At 41.5% G+C, this 24,442-nt stretch overlaps 1 protein-coding gene across 4 annotated transcripts in view; it reads left to right on the top strand.

The window, feature by feature from the left end:
• PIEZO2 (piezo type mechanosensitive ion channel component 2) overlaps nucleotides 1–24,442 on the top strand; it is a 418,746-nt gene that overhangs the window by 204,653 nt on the left and 189,651 nt on the right. For all 4 annotated transcript variants that reach the window (XR_006889979.1, XM_046670819.1, XM_046670820.1 and 1 more), the window contains exon 4: nucleotides 6,267–6,309. Coding sequence is in view for 3 of the 4 variants with exons in the window: in XM_046670819.1 (XP_046526775.1) it covers nucleotides 6,267–6,309 (43 nt within the window). In the remaining variant the exon portion in view is untranslated. The remainder of the gene's footprint in view (nucleotides 1–6,266; nucleotides 6,310–24,442) is intronic.

A 24,442-nucleotide genomic window follows, 5' to 3' on the forward strand; every position in this document is an offset into this window, starting at 1 on the left:
TGCCAATTATTATATACATAAATGGGTGTCATCTAGATGTTAATGATCAGAACAGGAGATAATTGACATTACAAAAGCAGAGGATTAGGTAGAGGTGAAATGATGCTTTTAAAAATATTTGGTCCTTTAATATGAAAATTATTAATTAAGGGATGGTAAAGAATGTTTTTTCTCTCTCTTTTACAGTTACTTTTGACCATTAATGACAAATCTCATCTTGGAATTATGCCACAACTTCCAAAATTTTGTAGATCTCACCGTTCAAGCCAAAATGCTGAAATTGCTCATTGGCTGGGAAAATTACAGTACTTGGGTATATCTCATCCATTAGAGCAAGTATTTCTGGGGTTAAATGGATTTCAGCTATAATTTAACACAAGAGCATCTTAATTTTGCAAAATGTAACTATAAGTCAATTGAAAGGAATTTATTTTTCCCTTAGAATTTCACATTATGTTCCATGTTCAAGGCGTGGTAAAATCTTGACTCTTTGGGGGTTGGCCCCGTGGCGGAGTGGTTGGGTTTGCACGCTCTGCTGCGGCGGCCCAGTGTTTCATCGGTTCGAATCCTGGGCGCAGACATGGCACCGCTCATTGAGCTATGCTGAGGCGGTGTCCCACATGCCACAACTAGAAGAACCCACAACTAAGAATATACAACTATGTACTGGGGAGATTTGAGGAGAAAAAGGAAACAAATTGAATCTTTAAAAAAAAATCTTGAATCTTTGATTGGATGTGGAAATCTGATCCTTTCAAGAGTTTGAAATAATGTAAAGGAACATCCGCCAGAAAACTTATATGTGGTATAATTTCCTGATATTTGAGTGTTTCATCACCAATTTCTGTGCCAGTTTGCATGTTCAGCCACTTAGCAGCCCCTATGATATATGAAAATACTTCCATTTTTATGGGAATATACTGGCAAAAGTCCACCACTTCTCTGAATTATTAGTCCTTTTCTGCTAGTTATTTTGAAAAAAGCAGAGATGCAGGTCCAAGTTCAAGTGGCTCTCAATGTCTGAGACATACTTGGTGTAAAACTGTTGAGTTAGAAGAAAATCTACGCCTCATTTGACCACTCATTATGAAACCTATAGGAAAAACTGTTACTTTTTTTGTATTAGAAATTGAGCAACAAGTTGATTGAAAGAACGATTGTGTAGGGGAGGAAGAGATTTCCTCTACCCGCTCTGGGTCCTTCTGGCGGGATATGGAATTAAATTCACATGAGACAGAATAACAGGAGAAAATTAAACACAGCTTTATAACATGTATACATGGGAGAGGCTCAGGCAACCTGAGCAACTCACCAAAATGGCTGAAGCCACCACCTTAAATATCATCTTCAGCTAAAGACAAAGGAGGATGTTGGGGGTGGGGGGAGTCAGTTACGGGAGGTTACCAGGAAAGCACCGTAAACAAGAGTCAGGTTATTATGCAGACTTGAGTCCTTGCCTTCCACATTGATGAGAGTTTCTAGAGATAAGGTCATCCCCCCTTCTTCCTGGTACAGAGAGGGAGACGCATGTACAGATGGAGATTTCCTTTACAATGTAAATCTCTCTTAACAAAGGGTAGGTAAATTCTACTTTTCAGATTTTCTTTCCTGTCTGCAATTTTTAAAAGTAACCAGCCCAAAATAATCCTCCCTCATGGCAAAGAGACATATCTTGGGGTGGCCAATTCAAGTCCCCCACAATTGATAAAAGTAATCAGTGAGGAAACATGATAATAGAGTGAGTAACCAATTTACAACATAAAGATGGAGATTTTTGCATTTTCAGTAACATTTCTGAAAACATAGAATGACAAACTGAAAGGGACCTGACAAACACTTTTTAACATGATGCCAAGGAAAGAGAGACCCATGAGCACCTTGTCTAAGGAAATATGATGACTAGAGGCAGAGCCATTAGAACTCAGATGTCTGCTTTCAAGCAACAGGCAAAGCTGTTGTTTTAAACCATTGCCACAGAAAGATGAGAAGACGTAAGAAATGATCAACCCTGTTTCCTCATCTACAGTTTACATGTTGGCAATGGCCTTCTGTCTGCATGTATTTGTACACACTGAACCCCTGCCAAGAGTACTGAGTGTTGAACGCAATTAATGCAGGAAAATTTGTAGGTCCTGGATGAAAGGTGGTGTGAGAAGCGCTGTGGTGACAGATAACCTCTGCTGTAGGCATGCCCATGCTTCTAAAAGTAATCATCAGACACACAAAACTTTGGGGAATTTAAAATAATTTTGAATTCCATATAATAGTCAGATAGGGGCGAGAAGCAATTGATAAGAAGGAGAATGAAAGGAGGACGGGAACATAGCCCCCTGTGTGACAGCACGGTAAGGGAGGAAGTTGAGACCCTTAGCTCTGGGTCCTGAATCTCTCCAGCCCTCAGTTTTCTCACCTGAAATGGGGATATGATAATAGTACTGATTTGATGGAGTATTTGCGAGGATTAAATTAGCTAATACATAGAAAGTTAGGACCTGGTAAGGGTCTAAGTGTAAGCTGTTTTTATTGCTATGTTAAGTTGGGGGAGAACGTCCGCTCTCTTGATTTAAAATATGGCAAAAAATGGCTAGAATTTATTTAACATGCTTTCATTCCCACCTAAAATTTGGATCCTCAAAGCATGGTTAAAATCTCATTTTCATTGTTCCTATTTGGTGCTCTTTGAGATGCAAATGTCAAAGTTAAAGCTAGAGGTAAGACTAGAGTAAACAACACAGATTATGTTTGCCTCTTGTAACTGGAGTGGTGGGGAGGCTAGGGCATCAGGAACAACTGCGCACAGAGACAGGGATGCCTTCAGGAGCCCTCTCTCTTTCTCCCAGCTTACCTCTGCTCCTGGATCCCTCTTTCCTCTCACACAGCCTTTCTCTGCGTGGCGGGACCATGGCCACAGAGTGAACGTCATCAAGGCCGGGCTGGCATGATTCCTGGTTCTCTGACAGGCGAGCAGTATAGCCAGCCCAGGACGGGTTCCATGTTGGCCTGACCTAGCTGGTCACGTGCCCGTCCTTATCACCTGTGGCGAGGGAGACAGGGTGCTGCGGGGACTGGCCACATCTCCCCGCCTCCCCAGCCAGGGAGGGAGAGGCAGTGTGACTGGAGCCCCAGCAGAACAACTCATTGGCCTGGGGAAAGCAGCTCCCAAAGAAAGGAAGAGCCCGTGACTTCTTTCTCTCGTGGAAAGAGGAGGGAATGTGGAACCGGCAGAGGCTGATAGGTAGATGGGGTGCAAGAGGGAGGGTGATGAGAATGGACAGACAGAGCTTTGTGTATTTTGTAAAGGGGCAATTGTTGATTGATTTATCCCAGGAGGACGTGTCCTACACTTCCATGTGGTGGTTCCCCCTGGAGTCATGGGAGTGTCAGCGTTGAAGGATAGTAAAAGGTAGTTTGTCATAGGGGCTTATATCCTGAAACTTACTCTGCAGACCAAATGACATTCAGAGGGTTTGTTTCCAGCCCCTGGTCTTTGGGATCCTTCACTCTAGATTTCAGTTCTGTTCTTAGGATGCCTGTGCTATAGGGCAATTTTTTAAAGTGAAGAATCACAATTCATTATTTCTAACTACTTCTTCTAACGTTGGAAAGGAAAAATCTGTCTTATGAATTATGTCTGTTTCTCTATGCTGCGTATTTTTCTTTTTGTTGTTGCTGTTTGCTTTTTTCTGAAGAGTGTAACATGTTTTAGACTTGTCCATATTATAAATCTCATTTAAAAAGTGTTGAATCAAAGAAGTCTGCCAGCTGCTTTTGTTTTCTCTGCTTTTCTCCACTTGTTGGACAGCTCTGGCAGAGGAGAATAGTATTACCTTACCGTGTAAAGCATGGTTAATGGCTTTAAAACAATTCCCCAGCAACTGAATAATGGGCTGCTGAAAATATCCTTGGTGCCAAAGGACCTGAATATGTCTGTTCCATTTATTGTGTGTTTCTCGTTTCATCATGACTAAGTGCTCACAAAAGACATAAAAACCCAAACCTCTAGGGTATGTGGTGTTTGAGGGCAGAAACCATATTTTAATCTAGTCAGTCCTCCACCTAACATTTCAGATGGTTAGTAGGGGATCAACAGCAAATACTGATGGATGCCTATGGTATGGAAGACATTCAGTTTATTAAGTTGATTTCTCGTGACTAGAAGAAAGTCGTTGTTCCACCAGCTCTATTGTGCTTGGTTGGTTGGCTTAGTAATATTTATCTTAAGGAGTACTGGAAGTTCTGCACCAAAAAATTTTAACTTTTCCTGCCTGTTTGAATAAGCTTACTTTTCTCAGAAACAAGAAGATGGAACCTATTTCTTATTTCCTAATAAAAGCTCCATCTTCTAAAAGCCTTTCGGTGCAGTTTAGCAAAGTCGTTTATCTTAATTTTACCTTGATAATAAATTGAATCTATTAAAAAAGGGGGTTAATCTTAAAAATTTATATAAAAAATCAATTTAGGAATATACTGAGAAGATCTAGGGGAAAAAAGGTAGAAAAATTTAAAAGATGCTTTATCACTGGAAGCAAGGGATGGCAAGAACAGTGGCATCTGCACCCCCTCGGCACCCACCTCCACCTTCCCCAGACCCTGCCCACTTGGCCTGCCCCAGACTGTCTGGTTTTCGCTTGGCGGGGCACTCAGTCTCTCCACTTCTCACCTTGGGCCAGCAGTTGGCAGCTGTCCTTGAACACAGTGTGGATTCTGACTCAGGTTGTGTATTCTTTGCCAGTGTCTTAATTACTAGGATCTCAGAGGCAGGATAATTGTCTTCAAAGAATTCCTGAGATGGAGATTCTCAATTGTTTCACATGTGACTCGCAGCACAGATGGAATTCATATGGGGCCCCCTCCCCTGGGCCAGGGGCCATGAGAAATTCCTGGGCTGTGACTGAAATTCCGTGTCTTTCACTCCTACTCAGCAAAGCATTTTGGAATTCACTTGGATCAGAAGTGACTTCATCAATGAGATAAGCCTGAATCTGCTTTAAATTTGTATGTGCATATATATGTGATTCATATCTGACATTTAGTCCTTGATTATTTATAAAAATTATTTAAAATGCTAGATCGTAGCCAAATAGTATGAACCCAAACCCTGTGGTCAAACACCATGCTTGTGCTCTCTTGAGACTGGTTCAGGTCTCTGAGGGGGCCCAGGAAGCTAGTCTTGTATAATCTCCTGCCTTTCCAGAAAGTCTGCCTAATGTTGAGGAGACACTGAGTGGCCACCTGAAGATTAAGCATGTGAGGCAGAGTTCTCAAGAAGGCACCGTTAGCGCCATCCTGGTTTATCGTGACTTTAGGAAAAGAAGCTGGGTAGGTTTTTAGCTGCCTCTGGAGACCATTGCTGAATCCACTGCTTCCTGTTTGCAGAACTAAATTGCACAAAAAGGCAGTAATTATCTGCTGTGATTATCAAGCGACTCGTGCACAGCACAATTTAGGACTAGGTGGGTGTTTCTTGAAATAGTTACTGACATCAAAATATTTTTGCCACTGACTGAGCATCAGGAAAACGTAAAACTATGGGTTAAGCACAACTTGTAAATGTGGAATTTTTATTAGAATAGTCTTTGATAAAAATTAGCACTTTTCTTTATATCGAGTACTCAGAATGTTATGATGTCTATAATGTAGGGAAGAATTATTGCATGGAAAAATGATAGAAAATCCTTTTTATACCCAGCTGTACTTTTGTGGATTGGGTCTACTACTCTTCAAATCCTGTCACTTGAAACAGAATTTCTGCCTTCAAGAGACTTCTGACTAAAATGTTTAGCTTTAAAAAAGGGGGAAATGTCCACCCTGTGCTTCCACCTTGGTGAGATAAAGACATGGTGTCTCACTGAGTTGTAACTTCAGTGTGTCGTTTAGCTTTCCATGTGCTGCACAAAACTAAAAGTAGAATTTTAGAGAGTACAGCGTACAGTATGCCATTTCATTATTTTTGACAGCAAAGTGTTGCTCCCCTTATTCTGAAACAGACACACTTGGCTTTTCGAGAGTGACTTAGTGGCCTACTGCTTTCCCAGAGGAATGTGGAGCAGAGCTTTGTGGCCTTGCAGGAGCTATGCACTTAAATCCTTATGTGGAATGTTCTCTAAAAGGCTGTTTGGGGGCTGGAGGTGAGGAGTAATCCATTTGAGGAAGAACAAAGTCTTCCACTTAAATGTAAAACCAAATACCTAGCAGGAGGTGCAAAATCAGGACAAAGCTACCTGGACAGTTGATGTGTGCTGACCATGTTTCTTCCTTCATTACAGGCTCGACGTGGGAAAAGACGCTTCGGCAGATTGGCTTTGAAAGGTAAGCAGGGGTTAGTGTGTTTCCACTTTTATCTACTAATGTCCTGTTTTAGTCTAAGGAATTTATTGATGATAAATCAGTGATCTTGCTGCCACTACTTCAGGAATGTGTGCCCTTGAATAGGCCATCATTTTGCCCCCTGAGACTCAATTTCTTGGTAAAGTAGAGCTTTACTTTCTTTATGAAATGCTTGCCTGCACACAGAGTGGACAGAAGATTAAATGGAGCGATTTATTTGAAAGTGCTTCTTAAACTGTGTAACAGTATAAAAGGTAAGTTGTGTAAGGAGAGATTTACAGGAACTAGAGTTTACTCTCTCCTAGCTTATTCAGCTCATATGTTGTGTTCAGTTCTATAGTTTTAGTACAGAGACATTTATATTTATATTGATATCTTCTCAATTATTAAAATTATTAGGTCTTATTAGCTCTAAGTGAAAGGCTGAGATCGTGTTGCGCTTAGCTAAAAGCATTTCTATACCAGCATCTCCCCAAAAGAAAAGAAAATGGACTCATCATAACGTGAGAAAATGTGGAGGAAGGGTCAGTAAAGTTCCCAAGCTGTCTGCTCTTGGAACAGAATGGCAGCGTATCAGATCGATCTCTCCCAGTGGCATTTAGCATCTTATATTGAACTTGCAATGTAGATACAGCTATTGAAAGGGAGAAAGGTAATTTTAATTTTTCTTTCTTAGTCCAAAAGTAGACTTTGACTAGTTCTTTTCATCATATTGGAAATACGTTTTTATGTGCATTGATCAAGCTGGCAGACTGCTTAGAGCATGTAAAAGAAATAATAAAATACTTTAAGATGCATGATTTCTCCAATAGCAAGCGAGAATAGCTCATCACCAGGTGGACTGTGATAGCATTTCCTGTACCATTTTTTAATTGCTTCAAAGATTCATTTATTTCTCTGCCTACATTTCCGGTCAGTACCATCTCTGTTAGGTCCCACAGTAAGTTCTCATACTTAGTTCTTAAAGTTACTGGCAGAGGCTGGCTTGGACAGGCAGATCCCACAGGCCAACTTAAAACAAGGCATGCAAAATCAGGTGCAGCTTCACTTCACATGAAAGAGAGAGAGCGTCTTTCGCTTGATTCTTCTTCCATATTAAGAAAAATGTCAAAATACACAAACGGAGAGAGACCAGCAAATTGAACATTTCCCAGCTTCAGTAAGATTTTGCCATACTTGCTTTAGCTTTTTTTTTTTTTTTTTGGCTGAAATATTTTAAAGAAAATCTCATATATTATGTCATTTTGTCCCTACATAGGTCACTATACATCTCTGAAAAATATGGGTGTTTTCTTCCAGAATCATAATGCCACTATCATACCAAACACAAAAAGTCCTTAGCATCCTTTAATACCCAATCGGTGTTAAATTTCCTGATCATCTCAGAAATGTCTTTACAGATACTGGTTTGAATCAGTATGCTACTAAAGCCCATACATTCCATCTTGATCTGTTCGGCCTCTTTATTTAGATGGTTCCCCTCAATTCCCTCCCAGCTTCATTTCTCTTTCTTAACGTATTGATGTCTGAAGAAGCCAGGTCACTTGTCTTGTAGAAAGGCTTACATTCTGGATTTGTCTGTGGTATCGTTTAACTTGTTATTCTGTCCTTCTATTCTGTGTGAACTCAGATTGCTCCCTTTGGGTCATGGGGAGCACGTCATGTTGACTTCTTGTCTGTTTGACACAGGCACTGGTCTTTTATAGTTTCCATGTTTCTAGCACAACTCGATGTACCCCACCCATCCAGGATTCGGGCCTGGAGTCAGCCAGTCCTCCAGGGCGCCCGTCCTCCTTTGTGGAGAATGGTGTTTGGAAACCACAATCTATAAATCTGTAAATACTAGAGATGCTCATCAATTCTGGAGCGGCGTGGTTTCTGGGCTGAAACTTTTCAATAGATGGAGCTAGGAAATACTTTTTTTAAGAAAAATAAATCCTAAACTCATAAATATTTCCAATTCAAATATAACCTTATAGAATTTTTAACTTCTCTGATATTACATTTGTATCTCTTTTCTTTTTTAGTGAAAATTTTGGTGCTTAACAGAACTTGTTTCACTTTAATATATTTATAATATTTTAAAAATAACAATAATACCAATGTTACCACTAATAATAAGACTACTGAAAGAAGTTTTAAAAATTTTCATGAAATTAAAAATTTTATATTCCATTAAGGACGTACAATCAAAAGACTGAAAACTAAAGTTGCTTGAAATTTTTTTTCTTTATGTGGCCATATCCTAAATTTTACATACAATTTGGCTCATTTGTTTCAGAATCCTTTTCATTTCAACAGATTTTTTTTCCTTTTGATTTCATTTCATTTTTGAATATATAACATTTATATGTCTCTAAGCACAAATTACATGACGAAGTTTTTTCAGAGAAATGTCACCTTCGTCCCTTTCCCTTGTGCTCGATTCCTTCTTTCTTCCACAGTTACCATGTTTATCAGCTTTTGGTTTAACCTTCTGATGTATATTTCTGCGTATGCAATCCACTACTTATGTATATCTACAGCCTTGCCCTGTTGTTGCATGAAGAGTTGCATATTATATACAGTATTCTGCACTTAGATTTTTCACTGAGAGTGTATCCTGGAGATGATTTCCATCAGTGTATACAAATGTTTGTCACTTCTCTCACCGGCTAAGCTAACACAAAGAATGAGATGAGTCAGATCCAGGGTCTTGTCCAGTATGGAACTCTCTAATAATTTCAAGGATCCAAGAGACTGAGGGACACTGGTAACACAGGGAGAAATCCAGGCTATCCCATGTGGCTCCCCAGGTCCTTCTTTTTCACCCCAGATCCATGCTCTCTGGTCCAGTGATCGATGAGGTTTCTAATGAGGTTGGCAGCTTCCTCACATCGCAAGGAGCATTTAATTTTGCAGCATCTCCAGTTAATGCCTAAGAAAGTTGAATAGCTCCTGTGACACTGTCCAGGCAGTCATGCCTCATAAATCTGTGGGTTGAAGATTTGTTTACCATAACATCTTAAACCAGGGATTTCCTGCTTGAAGCACTCCATTGATCAGGACTCTCTCCAGAGCAAAAACGCTCATTAATCTATTTGCCCTGTCATCTAGTCCACGTGTTTCCAAGGAGCGTAAACCAGGTCACCTACCTTCTTGCCCCACCCCAGTGTCTCCTTGGTAACTGGGGATGGATCGCAGGCTGCTCGCTCTAACACTTTCTCCCCCAGTACCCTACTGGTGGACACTGAGGCTCCTTCCAGTTTTTTGCTCTTACAGAAAAATACTGTAATGAATAACCTTGTGCCCCTGTGTAGTTTTGCTGGCTGTCTTGGGGATAGACACCCAAGTAAAGGCAAAGATTCACAAGTACAATTCATACAGAACTTTGCTAAATATTGCTAAGTTTCTCTCCCTAGAATTTCAGCAACTTGCACTCCCACTAACAATGCATGAGAGTAACCATTTCCCCAGAGCCACGCCAACAGAATATGCTGTCACCTGAAGCTTTGCCAGTCTGATAGCTGAGAAATGGTCTCTCGGTGTCCTTTTAATGGGCATTTATCCTGGGTCATTTTTCCGTAAAGAGCAGGTAGGGTCTTTGCTGTCCCCTACGTGAAGCACCTTGGGGAAGAGTTTCTTCTAAGATGGTTAAGAATTCATCTGTCAACAGGATTTGGTGACTAAAACATTTTCTTCCTAGCTTACATGACCTTAACCTTCGCTGACTTGAATAATGATTTCATACAAACACTGACCATGTGCTGAGCACTGTGTTAAATAATTTCTAGTCCATATGACAACTCTATAGACGAAGGATTGGCACACTTTTCCTGTAAAGGATAGATAGTAAATATTTCAGGTTTTACAGGCCATGCAGTTTCTGTTGCAGCTTCTCAGTTTTGCCACTGTAACAGAAAGCAGCCATAGACAATGAGTATGTCTGCGTTCCAGTAAAACTTTATTTACAAAAATAGGCACCTAGCAGGCCTTGAGTACTGGCTATAATTTGTTGACTCCCACTGTAGACTGGTCGCCGTCTCGCAGGTACAGAAATTCAGATCAAGTAGTCTGCCCACTCTAATTGACCTGTGTTCAGTTCCGGGTTTGCCTGGCTCCAAAGACTAAGATTTTTACACCAAAACACACTGAAGTCTTTAATTTTAGGCCTCTTTTATTTTGTATTGTTTTATTTTTCCTATCCTTGTGGCTCTGGGGACATAGTCTCAGGTCACAAGTCTTTTTGACTGTTCTCATTTTATGAATATTTTGAATAAAGCTGGACATTATAAACTCCATATTACAATGCCTTGTTATGCTTCCAAGTAGATGTACACATAAAAATATTCTTAAGGGATATATCCAGTGATACGCTTTATTTTTGCACAGTGCTCTCAGTTTGGTGGTCAACCTGAATTTTAGAGGTCGTCTTAAAATAATGTCATCCTGTGTTTTCCCATACCATCCCATGTGTTCTCATTTAAGGGCGGAGAATATTCTCTGCATTGCATCAAGTGTCTTAAATATAGAAGTTATTGATCTTTGAGTTTATGGTGCATTTACAGTTGCAAAGACTGTGTCAAGCAGAGCTGTTAAATATGGCTTTGCTTTTTATTCTTCTCAAGTTTACCTTCTTCTTTCTCCTAAAGGAAATTCCGATTATCTCTTAAATGAAGCTGTCTGGTTCTTTAGAGCAATTGTAAGAGATATTGATCCTTTCAACACTCTGTCCTTTGAAGTTTGCCTGTCAGTCTGTTTGCTACCAGATAATTTTTAAGTGGTCACATCTAAAGGAAAAGAAGCGACTGTGTCAACTAAAGCTGCAAAGCTTTCTCCAAGAATAAGAAAGCAGAGATGTCCTCTGTTGTACATTTTGTAACTGAAAGGCCTAGGGGTTTCCTCTGCCGACCCCCCCTGCAGGAACACTTGCCATGAGATGATGTTCAGCCATTTCCTCTCTGGAAACTGTGATCGTATGCATTGTCTCAGAATAAATGCACATTGTCCCAGTTTATATGACTGAACTCCTGATGATATGGTATAGTCACCTCACAAACAATCCCATTGCCCTCTGTGGGGGATGTTAGGAGTTTGTTTTAGGACTTCACTCTAGGAGTGTGTTGTCACACAGGAAGGATCTAGGTTCATATATCTCGCCTGCCACCTCCAAGGCTCTCTTCCCACTCCTGGTTCTACAGTATTGCTATCTACAGAACACAAGAAGACTCAGTTGTGTTGTGTTGTTTTGTTTTGCTTTTGTTTTGATTATAGAGAAAAAATATTATGCCTCACATGTTTTCATTTCAATCAGAAAGCTCAACTTTCTGTGCAGATTTTTATGCTTATGACTGTAACTATTTTGAAGTCACAGTCATTCATTAATCCAGGTTGAGATGACGCAGGTGGGCGTGGCTGCATAAATTCATTGATCCTCTGCATGTTCTAAACAAGTGGATCAGCTAGGGAATGGCCCAAATTCTCATGCGCTTACTACAACAAAGGTTTCTTTCTCACTGGTGCAAAATCTGATGAGGAGGCAAAATCTACAGGGCACCTTGCCTCTACACGTTGTGTTACTGTCTGGCTTCAACCTGTGACACTTCTGTCTCAACATGGTGTGTCTGAGTTTGCTTAAACGTGGAAGGAGACCTTGGAGGAATGCACACTGGATCTTAAGTGTTTCCACTTAGAAGGAGCATTTGTCACTGCAGCTCAGGATGCAGGGCCCGGAGGGAGTCGTCTTGTTAATTTGGGGGAAGGAGAGGTGTCACTCTGCAGTGTATGCAGGAAGGGGACAAAAAGTGGGAATATCAGAAAGCTCTAGTAATGTCTACCACAATCACCTCTGAGCTAGCTCTGAACGTGGCTTTCGCTTTCCAAAGCTACATTTTTCATCCGAGAAAAAATATTTCAGCAAGTAAATAGGCTCATGCATAGTAACCTGCCAACAGAAATAAAAGTTCCTGCTTTCTGGGAAATCTTACTGCTGCCTATTTAAAAATTACAATCTTTTACTGATCTCTCATCCCTTTTTACTCAAAAAGCAAAGAAGTTATTCTTAACAAATCTATATAATCAGCGCAGTACCTCAGATTACATTATTATTAACAAAATTGTACTTGATTTTATTTCATGCTCTACTTGGATCGTGGAATGAAATATCTTGCCCTTTCAAAGGATATTTTAAAATATAAGTCACCCAGAAAACAGTCTGCTATGATGAAACACACATATTCCTAGGCTTTTTCCCTGTGTAGACATAATTCAGCCGGCACGACTTTGTCTCTGGGAGGCTCTGCAGCCCCCACTGCCTGGCTGTTGTCAGGCCCATTCCCCTGCATCTGTTCCATGGAGAGCTTCCCCCATCCTTCAAGTTTTAGACATAATGGCTTTTGTGAAACCTTTCTGGATGGATTACTCCCAGGACTCCCACCTCTTCTTGTAACACTTTTTACATTCTTCCATTATGGCTCTGGACATACTGTATTAAAAAACTTTCCCCCTGTGTTTCTCCTTTGGGATATGAAGGATGAGGCTGCCTTGATATTCTGGTGCCCAGGGCATGCTAGCTGATCAGGTTTTTGGTGAACGCTTGATTGAGTCGTTGATGGGGAAGCGTGCGGGGGTCTGGTTGGAGAGTGCTTGTTAAAGTGTGGGCTCCTGAGAAAGTCAAGAGCCCAGACCCCCAACATCTTTTTGTCACTACATTGTGGCAGCTTGTAGGAGGGGAGGGATCTGCTGGCTCACCCAAGAATAGGGAGGAAGACGTGGCTTTCTTCTGTGTGCTGGTGTGAACAATTGCTTAATTCTCTGACCTTCATTTCAACAATGGAATATTTCCAGATCTCAAGACTCAAGCTGCTGACTCTGATGTTCTGAGTTGGGCACTGGCTGCTCCCATGACAGGATCCCTGTATTGAGATGGAGAGCTCTGCCAGGGCAGGGGCCGTGTCTGTCTTGTTAACTGAGGCACCTTGCACCTAACCCGCTCAGGGAGCAAAGTGAAATGACTGGATAAAGGAAGATGTGAGTGAGGCTGAGCAAGTGTCTTCTTGCCGTGTTTCATGGCTGCCCCATTCCTGCTTATGGTTCCCTTCAGGTCTGTTGTTCCAACCCCCACCTCCTTCCAGAACCACCACCCCTCTGGGTCCCTCTTCTGCCTTCCCATCACCTCCTATCTTCTCGTAGAATAAAGTCACTTGATGTGGTCATATTCTTGTACGTACCTGGCAGTGTCTACACTAGACCTGTGCTTCCAAGGGCAGGACATATGTCTCCCATCTTACAACCTGTACTGCCGGCCCAGCTATTGGCAAATAATAGGCCTTTAATAAATGTTTGATAAATAATTGGCCTTTAAAATAAATATTATTGTGTCATCTCTCTGGGGGACCAGGCCCCACTTTCATGAAATCTGTGCTTGATAAATTCTAGTCTTTGTTGGCCTTTTCCTTTGGAGAATGAACAGATTCCATGGGACATTTAAGGCCAATTTTAAATTCTTTTTTATCCTCTAGCTTTATGTATAACTCACTAGCTGTGTACTTGAAATCAGTGCTGTTTCTTTAGGTATTGTTGTGTAAAATGTTGAGAAATAATGAAAAGGTAGATTTCAACAATGGTTTTATGATGGGCTTCTCTATAAGAAAACTTACCTTCAAGAAATGAGATCGTTAAGTGAAATCAATTGTGATAGAAACAAAGACTTTAATTTCTGTAGTTACTGCTATATTTTTCTGAAGTTTTTAAGTTAAGGTCATAAGTCTATAGGATAAAATGGATAATTTGAATACCCATTCATTTGGATCAGACGAGCATTTCTTTATATTGCCTCTTTGAGAAGCATGCAGAAAGGAAGAAACATTACATTCAAATCACACCGTCCCTCCAGGGCTGTGGTCTGTGGAGTTAAACAAAGGAGGTCTCAGATGGGGCTTGGTGCTGTGTTGTCAACCTTGTAGTTGTAGCTGTAAGCCAGCAGGACTTTTGCACATAGAGCCACACAATACATGTTTCTTAATTAAATGATTTAACCTGTTCTTTTGCTGGCTTCCTGAAAAATGAGCTTCTACATTCTTTAATTCTTTCCGACTGTATATAAATATTCCTGGAAACTTTAGGAAGCTATTTTGAAACAATGATAGAAAATTTTTGTCAAAGTAATTTATATTCAGGAAATGGCTAGAGGAAAAGAATGTTTCTGTATTTTGGTGTTTAAAATTAAGCCCAACTTATTTTTTTATTTGAACATTTAAAAACCTCCACTTTGTGCCCACTCTTGGGCTAGATTTGGGTTTTCACATGAATATGATGGGTGAAAGGAACTTAGATTTGCTAAAAACCTATCATGTGCTGGCCTCTCTGTTGAGCACTTTGCTCATCTGATTTATTGAATTTTCACAACATTCTAGAGTTGGATTCTGCTGACTTATGCTGGGCTAACTGACAGCCTCATATCTCAGCGACTTACAAGACCAGAGTTCTGTTTCCTCCTCATGTTAAATGAGAGCTGCAGAGGCTTTGGATCGACCACGGCTCTTCTCCAAATGCCTTCTTCATTTTGGGATCCAGGCTGAAACAGAGCCTTCATTTGGTATATGCCTTCCTTGTGGGTGGGGAAAAATTGCTGTGGCCAAGACAAGCAATGGCTCTTAAAGCATTTGCTCGAGTGGGACAGAACCTCTATCTGCTTACTTCCAGTTGCCTAAGCAGGTCACATGGCTGATCCCAAGTCCATGGTCAGAGAAGCACAGTCTTCCGATATGAGTGCACTGTAAGTCCCGTGGGAAGGGGCAGGGATGTATACTATTGTCACAGGGAAGGAGACTGTCTAGTTAGCAGAAGTAATATAATCAACTACAGTATACCATGCTCATTTTACAAATGAGCAAAGTAAAATCAGAGTGGCCAAGTATTTTACTCAAGATCACACAGCTAGTGAATGCCAAAGACAAGATGTAAACTTAGTTTTATGTGACTCTACCTTCCATTCGTTCACAGTCCACCATACCAGTGTGTGTGATGCTTCATGTTGACAACATTTGTTGAGCAAAAGTTATTATAACTATGCTGGGGGCTGGGGGTAGGGGGATGGTCTTATAGAAGATACCAATATGTAAACACAAAATAGAGTAAGCTACATGCTGCCATTTAGTGCAGTCATTTGAAAATGTTTCTTCAATAGCTACTATGTACCAGGTACCATTATAGTGATCTATGTAGTACAGAAGTGGAAGAAAGAAAGGCTGGGTGAGTGTGTGTGTGTGTTGGGCAGATTGAGATAAGGCCTGGCTGCCTGGCTGGAGGAGAGGGGGTTTGTTTGTGAAAGCTTGACTTCATGGGCTGCCTGGGCAGGGTTTTGAAAGATGGTTACATTGGAGTTCATCCGTCTGATGTCAGACATGGAACATGAGGGTTCAAATTAGCACAGAAATGAAACAGAGAACAAGGTAAGGAAAACGTCAGCAAGTACCTTACAGACAATGCCAAGAAGTTTGGATCTTATCTGATAGTACTGAGGAACCACTGAAGGTATAAAACCAAAACCAAAGATATTGTTAGATGTGCTTCTAGAAATGCCACAAGGGCAGCAATATAGACCAGAGAATGGCGTAGACAGGCAAGGAGACCAGCTGGAAAGCTATTGCAGTAGTTCAGGAGAATGACTACAAATGTCTGAATCGAGGCAGTGACAATTGATGGGTATGGTAGAGAGGATGTATTCCAAATGTGCTTTACGAAGTAAAATTTGAAGTTACACCTTGGTGAATAGTCGGATGTGGGTGTGTGGGAGGATTCCGGAGTGGGCCACAGCCAGCTGGTTGATTCCACCCTGTAGCTGCTATCTCCTCATCTACTGCCTGCAGCTCTTTCCCTCTCTGCCTAAGGGCTTCCTCCAGTGCTTTGGAAACTTGCTTCTCCCACTTGCAAGGCATCCTGGAAGGGCCTGAGATGAAAGCCCCAGATGCATCAGTGAGCAACAGAAGTAAGTGGAGAGCTGCTCCAGCCTCCCTGTTCAATCCCTTGGGCAATCCACGGCATGTTCTCTACGGGATTCTGCAAAGGCTTCCTAGGAAGCTCTTATAGCATTGACCCACTAACAATGCACCTTAGTGAGCCTCTCTCTCTGCTCCATCCCTTGCTGTCACATTCTCTGCTTGTACTTTCCGGGAAGGCTTCCCAAATAAACTACCTGCACCCAAGGCCTCTGCTCAGGGTCCACACTTTGGAGGACCTGGACTAAGACACCAGTACTAAACTATCTTAACTAGTAGTAAACCAAAGAGCTTGGATTCCAATTTTAGTTTTGTCATGGATTTATTTTATGAAAGTTCAAAGACATTATTAGTACTTATAATATTATTTTAATCAAAATTATGAACCTTTAGAAATCTTTGGTTCATAACCTTTTTCGGGGGCATGGGTGTCATGTGGCAGATCCCTAGAGAATTTGATGAAAGTAATAAACTCACTTTCCAGAAAAATACACATATGCACATAAACAAAGCATTTTACCTGCAGTTTCAGAGGATTCAAAGACTTCAGAAACACAGCACAGTCCATGAACCTCAGTTCAAATGCCCTGTTTCAGATGAAGACACCCTTGTGTTTCTTTCTCAAATTATGACGTCTACAAATGTTTGTCTCCCTCCTTCAATTACCTGGGAGCAGATGGGAAAGAGGAGTTAAACTTGGGCCACCGAGTCATGTGATTTGAGAGCTCCAGAGACCCCAGAGAGAACCTCTCCCTTCTTTTGCATGTGGTTACGCCGAGGCACAGAGAAATTAAGCAGGAGAGCTGGAAATGGGAGTTTTTAAAATCAAGATTGGTTAAAATCCAGATCTGAATTTGTGTTTAGTAAATTCAATGAGATGGAATTTTATTACTAATGAATTTGTTTTGCCAACATTTAATAAGAATAATTATATCAATAATGACAATAATAATATTGAACTGAGAACTGTAGACAAGATTGTGCATGCCTCATCTCTATGAAGCTTCCCAGCCCTCTGAAGCGGCTGTAACGCCATACCAGTTTCTGGATATAGAAACCAAGGCTCAAAGCCCCTTCACCCAGTGATCACGAGGGTTACAAGTTGTAGACAACGGATTTCAACTCTGAACACCACCATTCAACCTGCTGTTTTGCCTTGATCAGAGTGACAGTTGTCAGAAATAACTCTGTTTTCCTTTACTCTTAATGCCCCCTGCTGTGTGTGTGTTTGTGTGTGTGCACACATGCCTATATGTGTGTGTGTAAGCATGCATGTATTAACAAAAGTAGAGATTTACATTCCCTGCTCCACACCTTTCTGCAGCTCATTCACAGTACAGAGTCCTTGCTTATAACACCACTAGAAAGACCAGACAGAAGCCCGAGGGTTGGAGAGTGTCCTTCATGGTAGAAACAATTCTAGTGCTTTACTCCTTATAAAATAGAACCAGCACCGTCACTCCTACGTTGGCACAATGAGGCCAGCTTGGACACACAGCAGAGAGTCAGATGGGGTGATTCTTCCTGCATCCCACCATCGTTCTTTGGCATTTGCTGAGCTTTTATTAAAGTCACAGAATTTATTCTCTCAGACAAGGATAGGGTACATATATCAAATATTCTTTGGCACTTGTAGCCTTTTTTTTAATAAATCTTTTCTTCCTCTCCCTGTCCTCTTTCCTTTCAAAATTTCTCATTATATAAAGATCAAGCACAGTACTAAGCAGTAATATTGTTTTCCACAAGCATTTATCCAGGGAGCTCAGATTCATTGCTAGTGGCTGACTGGAATACTCAATTAAAAGGATTTTAGGCAAAAATGAATGCTGTGGTCAGGCAGGAGGGATCCTCATATCCTAGCCTAGCCTGGCAGCATGTCAGGGTTTGGGATCGAAATGTGTGCATCACAGATTTGCAAGGACATGGTGACTAGCTGTCCCCTTAGGCACCATTAGAGAAAACTACTGTGTTACAACTGAGAACAAAGTACTGGCTGCCGAAGCACACCTGTCAGATGACCAGAATTCTTCAGATTTAATTTAAACCCGCTGTCCTGAGAGTGGCATGTTTCATCATAAGAGAGTAGACAGAAGTCTCATTCCTTGTTGCTATAAGCACTTACTAAGTGCTGACTTAATCGTTCAGGCTACTATAACAGAATACCACAGACTGTGTGGCTTAAACAGCAAACATTTATTTCTCACAGTTCTGGAGGCTGGGAAGTCCAAGTTCAGCGTGCTGGCAGATTCAGTGTCTGGTGAGGAATTGCTTCCTGGTTCATGGATGGCCATATTTTCACTGTGTCCTCACATAGCAGAAAGAAAGCAGGAGAGCTCTCTGGGGTCTTTCTTATAAGGGCACTTATCCCATTTATGGGGGCTCCACCCTCCTGACCTAATCTCCTCCCAAAGGCCCCACCCCCAAAGCCGTTACAATAGGGGTTAAGATTTCAACATGTGAATTTTGAGGGGACACATTCAGTCCATAACAAGAGCCTGTAACTCCCACCAAGCAGAAGAAAAGCTAGAAGATCTTACATCTGAGGCTCTTAGATCTATGTGGTGTCATTTAATCAGTCTCATTAAACTTTTCTAAGGAGGTGATTTACACTTCTTAGGGTGTTGAGAGCTTTACCTAAGGCTTTCACTTCCAACTTGAAAAGTACATAGCTTCACCTTTTTTCATTCAAGCATAGTGACATCATTCAAGAAGTATTTGGTGAACAGGTCCATTTTTCCTCTAGAAAAATAAAAGACGTAATCCTTCATTAATACTTCACTTTCTTTGAAGACATGGCTGGAAGAAAAGATTTTCTGATTTGTAATCGCCATCTTTGCTAAATCGAGTCATTATGACTAATATAAACAGTGATCGGGTTAATGAGCGATAAAGTCCCGGTCCTACAGAGAACATGCATGCTTGAACTGAAAACTGAATCCCTGGGGGCTACCTTGGCACTGTGTTCCATACACAGTCAGGGTACCAGCAGGAACGTTTAGATTTCATTAGTGACATGAACAAATGAACTGTATAATATGTCACTTAAAGATTTCAAGTCTTGGTGTAGACAGTGTGATGAATGATAGACAGGAAATTCATGCTGTTTGATGTGGAGGTAAAATTTGGATGTTGAGTCTATAAAATGGAATGTTTTGGAGAATTGTGCTAATAGTCAGATACAAGCATAGGTTTCAGATTTCTTATTTGTTCTGCATCTTACCTTTAAGTCTGAAATTAGGTCTCTCATAGCTCGAACTTCAGTAAAATGTCTTGTCCATTGCTCAGCCACGTAAACACCTTGGCTAGGGAGCAAGAAATTATTGCTTGGATAAAGTGACAGTTTATATTAGGCGTATCTCAGGAACTGTTTGAGTTTCCCATTGGGATCCTTGGAAATGCATCATCCTAGATGAATACAGTGGAAGCAATTCCTCTGGCTCTTCTTTTTCCTGACCTATCTCTATGCATGCACACGGCCACACAAACCTCTTTAAATTTACGCAAAATATTTGAAGTAGCACACATTTACAGTATTCCACCATTTTTGTAGGTAACATGTAATGAAGATTCAAAGAGGCTAAGTAACTTCTTTACACACAAGCGAGTGACGGTTAGGTCTTTCTGTTTGCAAAGCCCGTGCTCCTTCCCTTTGCTTACCCTCTGTGGAGGTGGAGAAGGTCTTCTTAGTCGTCGGGTACCATCCTGATGCCTGAGTGGTGCTTCTGTGTAAATATCACTGGCTGTGTTCTCTCCTCCCTCCTTTTTTTGCCGCAGTTTATTGCACCCCCGGTTGTTAAGGGGATTCAGGGAAACTTCAATCAGGCATGACTCCCAAGCTTCCTATGCCCATGTGCTCCTTCCTCTGGCCCTCCTCTTGGCTCACTCCCCTACCACGCTGATTTCCACCTAGGGGAGAAACTCTTTACTACCTCTGCAAGGCTCTGATGTCCACTTGCTCCTTGCTGCACACTTCTTACCATCTTCATTTAGGTTTAGACCCACCTTACTCTTCCCTGGGAATATGAACCTTCCACCTTATTTTACTGCCCTATTCCAATTTTTCCACAATCCCTTCCTGCTAGACTGGAAAACTAAGTTGTTTTTACTAAAACAGAGATATAATGAAATTATTCACTTGCCTACTGAATTAATTTCTAAGTCCCCAACCTAATTTTCAAAACTCTCCCGAATTAACCCCCCCCACACACATTTCCAGTCAAATTGTCTCTCGTTAGTTCCTTCCACACACATCTTAAGTTTCCTGATGATTGAAGTCGGAATTCTTCCCAATCCTCTATTTCTGTCTAAAACACTCTTCTTTGCTTCCTGCCTTATTGTCATAATCTTGCCATCTTATAGGCATCCCCTTATATCACTTCACCCCTTTCTGACACCTCTCTGTCCTGATTTTCCATATTATACATAGTTTGTCTTAGGTAAAGCTTATACCTTTCGGATAGCATCCATGCCAAAACAGAGGATTATAGTCATGACTGAGCACTTAGCACAGTGCCTTAGGCAGAGCAGATACAAAATAACGTTGGTTGCACTAAATTTCATAGATGATTTGTAAGCTAGAACTTTATCTAGAAGGATTTCATCTACATGACTAAGAAGGGCTTGCAGAGTTTGCATCAAGCTACCTAAATATCATTCTATAGCAGAGAAAGCTTTAAAGATGGAATATTTTATGAAGACTGAGTAAGGAAGAGGAAGAGGACTTTAGAAATACATACAAGAGTTGTGGCCCTTGTTTCAGAAGGAGCATATAAAATAATTACAATTTGTTGGTAACAGATGGTATTTTCCTTTGACCCTAAGAGAACAATTGTAGAAGTCATCCATGTACATTGAACATGTCTTTAAAGTTGGTGGAAATGAAGAAAATTCATGAGTATTATTCACGTAGGAAACACTTATCAGTAGGCATGGCCAGAGGAGAAAGCAATGGTATTTAGTATTCCTAGTTTTCCACAAGAGAATCTTGGGACTTGGGAATCTATGTGGCATCCTTCCATTGCTGCAGTGAATTAGGAGTGGCTCACCTCATCCTGAGAGGCTGAGAGATTTTTTTCCTGCAGAAATTGTGTTGGAGACCATAGCAGAGAAGCAAATAATTCTGGACCCCATCCCCCAACAAGTCTTGGGGCACAGTAGGTGGTGAGCAGAACAAACCACAGGAACCTGCTCTTCAGACCAGGTGGAGACAGGTGGTGACAACACCCCCGGCAGAGCAGTGAACTAACATCTCATAGTTCTGTCCTTATCTCCTAACTTGTGAGCAATAAAAACCTGAGAGCATGTCATTCACAGAGCAAACAGAAAATGCCGATCAATTTACAAGTCAATAGCACAGGGAAGTATAAACATTAAGGAAAGAAGTCAGAGAAGCCACAGAGGTCGCTTCAAATGGCTTGTACCGGATGCCATTCATTGACCTGCTTGCCGTAAACAGAGAAAATTGTTTTCACTTGATCATCATGAGAAATGTTTGGGTTTGAAATCTTCTCTGCACTATGCTCTGACCGGCAAAATATATTTGCTTAGAAATCTACACAGATAATCGAATTCCATAGGAGAAGGAATGTAATTTCTGTGAATTTGCTTGTGTGTTGTATTAGAACACTAATGGATGTAGACCGCGTTGTGCAGGGGGTAAGGAGGGGCTTGTCCTTAGAAATCTGAAGCTGAATGCTTAGGCTTTGCCCCTAGCTGTCAGATGGTCATCAGCACTTTCCAGAAAACAAGTATTTAACTTTGTGAAGGAAAATGGTGGGAAGAAATGAATGTTGTTCTTTTTTTTTTTTAAAGATTTTATTTCATTTTTTTTTCCTTTTTCTCCCCAAAGCCCCCCAGTACATAGTTGTATATTCTTCGTTGTGAGTCCTTCTAGTTGTGGCATGTGGGACGCTGCCTCAGTGTGGTTTGCTGAGTAGTGCTGTGTCCACGCCCAGGATCCAAACCAACCAAACACTGGGGCGCCTGCAGTGGAGCACGCCAACTTAACCACTCGGCCACGGGGCCAGCCCCCCTTTTTTTTTCTTTTTTAAATTCCCCAGGCTGAAAGTGAAATCCTTTCTTTCTTTTTTTAAAGATTGGCCCTGAGCTAACATCCGTTGCCAATCTTCTTTTTTTCTTTTCTTCTTCTTCTTCTCCCCAAATGCCCCCAGTACATAGTTGTATATTTTAGTTGTGGGTCCTTCTAGTTGTGCTGTGCGGGACGCTGCCTCAGCATGGCCTCATGAGTGGTGCCATGTCTGCGCCCAGGATCCGAACCCACGAAACCCTGGGCCGCCGAAGCGGAGTGCGCGAACTTAACCACTTGGCCATGGGGCTGCTCCTGAATGTTGTTCTGTTTGACTCATTCAGTATTACTAGGATGCATCAGCTGAGTGGTTGGTGTTTGTCCCCAACTCCATCCCCCCAGGAATGCTGATATGTTTTACCAGTCTTCCATACATTGCCCTGAGTTACTTTTAGCTAATAACCCCCACAAAACAAACAAACAAACCAAAACCCAAAAACCCACTCCATCTGCCACTGAGAGGCACTGGGTAGGGATTAAACCTAGGGGTCAGAGGAGTGGACCCCTTCCAGTGGCTAACACTGGGGTGGTTCCCTAACCTTCCTACCCTTGTTGTCTGAGTTAGGCACACCATAGTCACCAGTCCACTTGGGCCCTGACCCTGCACATGTATTTGACCAACCGCGCCATCCCCCCCGGCACCCTGTTCTGTCAGCGGCTCTGGCGTGGGAGCCAAGCAACCTCACAAGAGATTGGCTTTCTCTACCAAACAAGCGGGAGTAGCCCAGCTGGGGCTTGCAAGTGCCTGGAGGACACGTGACAATCTCTCTGGGCATACAAAAGCCAACTGAGGCTTCAAGGGGAGGAGAAACCAGGTAGAAGCATAGGCCAAACTCTTTTCTCTATTAGAGAATTTCCTCTCAGGAAGGTAGGGGAGGGATTGTGGAATCTACAGACATGCGACTTTAAAACACCCATGTCCCAGGAGGAAGCCCCAGAGCCGTGACAGTGCCTTGCACTTCCTGGGCACTCAAAGAATATTTAATTGAAGTGCTTGTTATAAATTGCATGGTAAGTTGAGAACTTCAGGACAGCATAAACAGCCATTATGGAACCTTCAGTCTCACCAGATTTATCAACTATGAAAAATGATGATTTCTTTACAATTCAATAAAGAGATATTTATTAAGTAAATAACTTATACCCAGCTTCGAGGTAGACATGAAGAGGCTGGGAAAGAAGCATAAGAAATGATATCCTGAATTGCCCCCCTTTTCTCAGATAGACACCTGAAAAGCTCAGTGTCAACATGGACAGCATTTGTGTTAGTGATCAAGGCACCCAAATCGAGACCATGGTTCTGGACTGGAAGGGAGAGACCTAATGTGGGAAGCTGGTTTCATCTTGGTGGATCAAAGGGAGAGGGGAGAGTTTGTGAGGGACAGTGACAGGAATAAGGATGCGAGTGAGTGTGCCCTGCGTGAGTATCTTTGAGAAATCCGGCCAGGCTAGAACAGAAGTTTCATATCCTGAAAATAGGAGAGAAACACGCACTGTTCAAATCTGTAGGCATTCAAATCTCAATGGCCACAGCTCACTCTAGGAGTGTTTATTTTATTTGTTTATTTATAAAAGTAATGAATCTTTGTTTAGGAGTAAGTCTCCCAATAACTTAGCCATAATCCCATAAGTCAGTGATTTTGTAATAGGTCTTAAACTGTTAAAACATAATTTCCCAGAATTTCAAGCAGAGGGATTCACGACAGAAACTGTTTCCTCTGCATCCAGCAATGTTGATTTTGTCCTTGCCATAAATTTTTCTCTTAGGGAAATACCCTGGGAAGAGAAGCCAGTGAGGCAGCTTCTGTGGAAATACCGCAGTGAAACGCTCAAGGACGTGCGGGACCATCTTTCTTTCTGAATGTTAAGAGTCACACGACAGTTTCTGCCGTTTGGTACACTTTCTGTGTTATTTTCAATAGTTGCATATTTACAGATGCAGCTTGTTTACAGCATGACGTTTGTATCAGGTGATGGGTCGGTTTGGTTGCTGTTGTTTCTTCATTTACATTGTCTCAGATCTGGCTTCCCCTCTAGCCCTGCTCCATCACTC

The sequence above is a fragment of the Equus quagga genome, chromosome 9 (assembly GCF_021613505.1).
Source record: "Equus quagga isolate Etosha38 chromosome 9, UCLA_HA_Equagga_1.0, whole genome shotgun sequence".
Classification (NCBI taxonomy): Eukaryota; Metazoa; Chordata; class Mammalia; order Perissodactyla; family Equidae; genus Equus; species Equus quagga.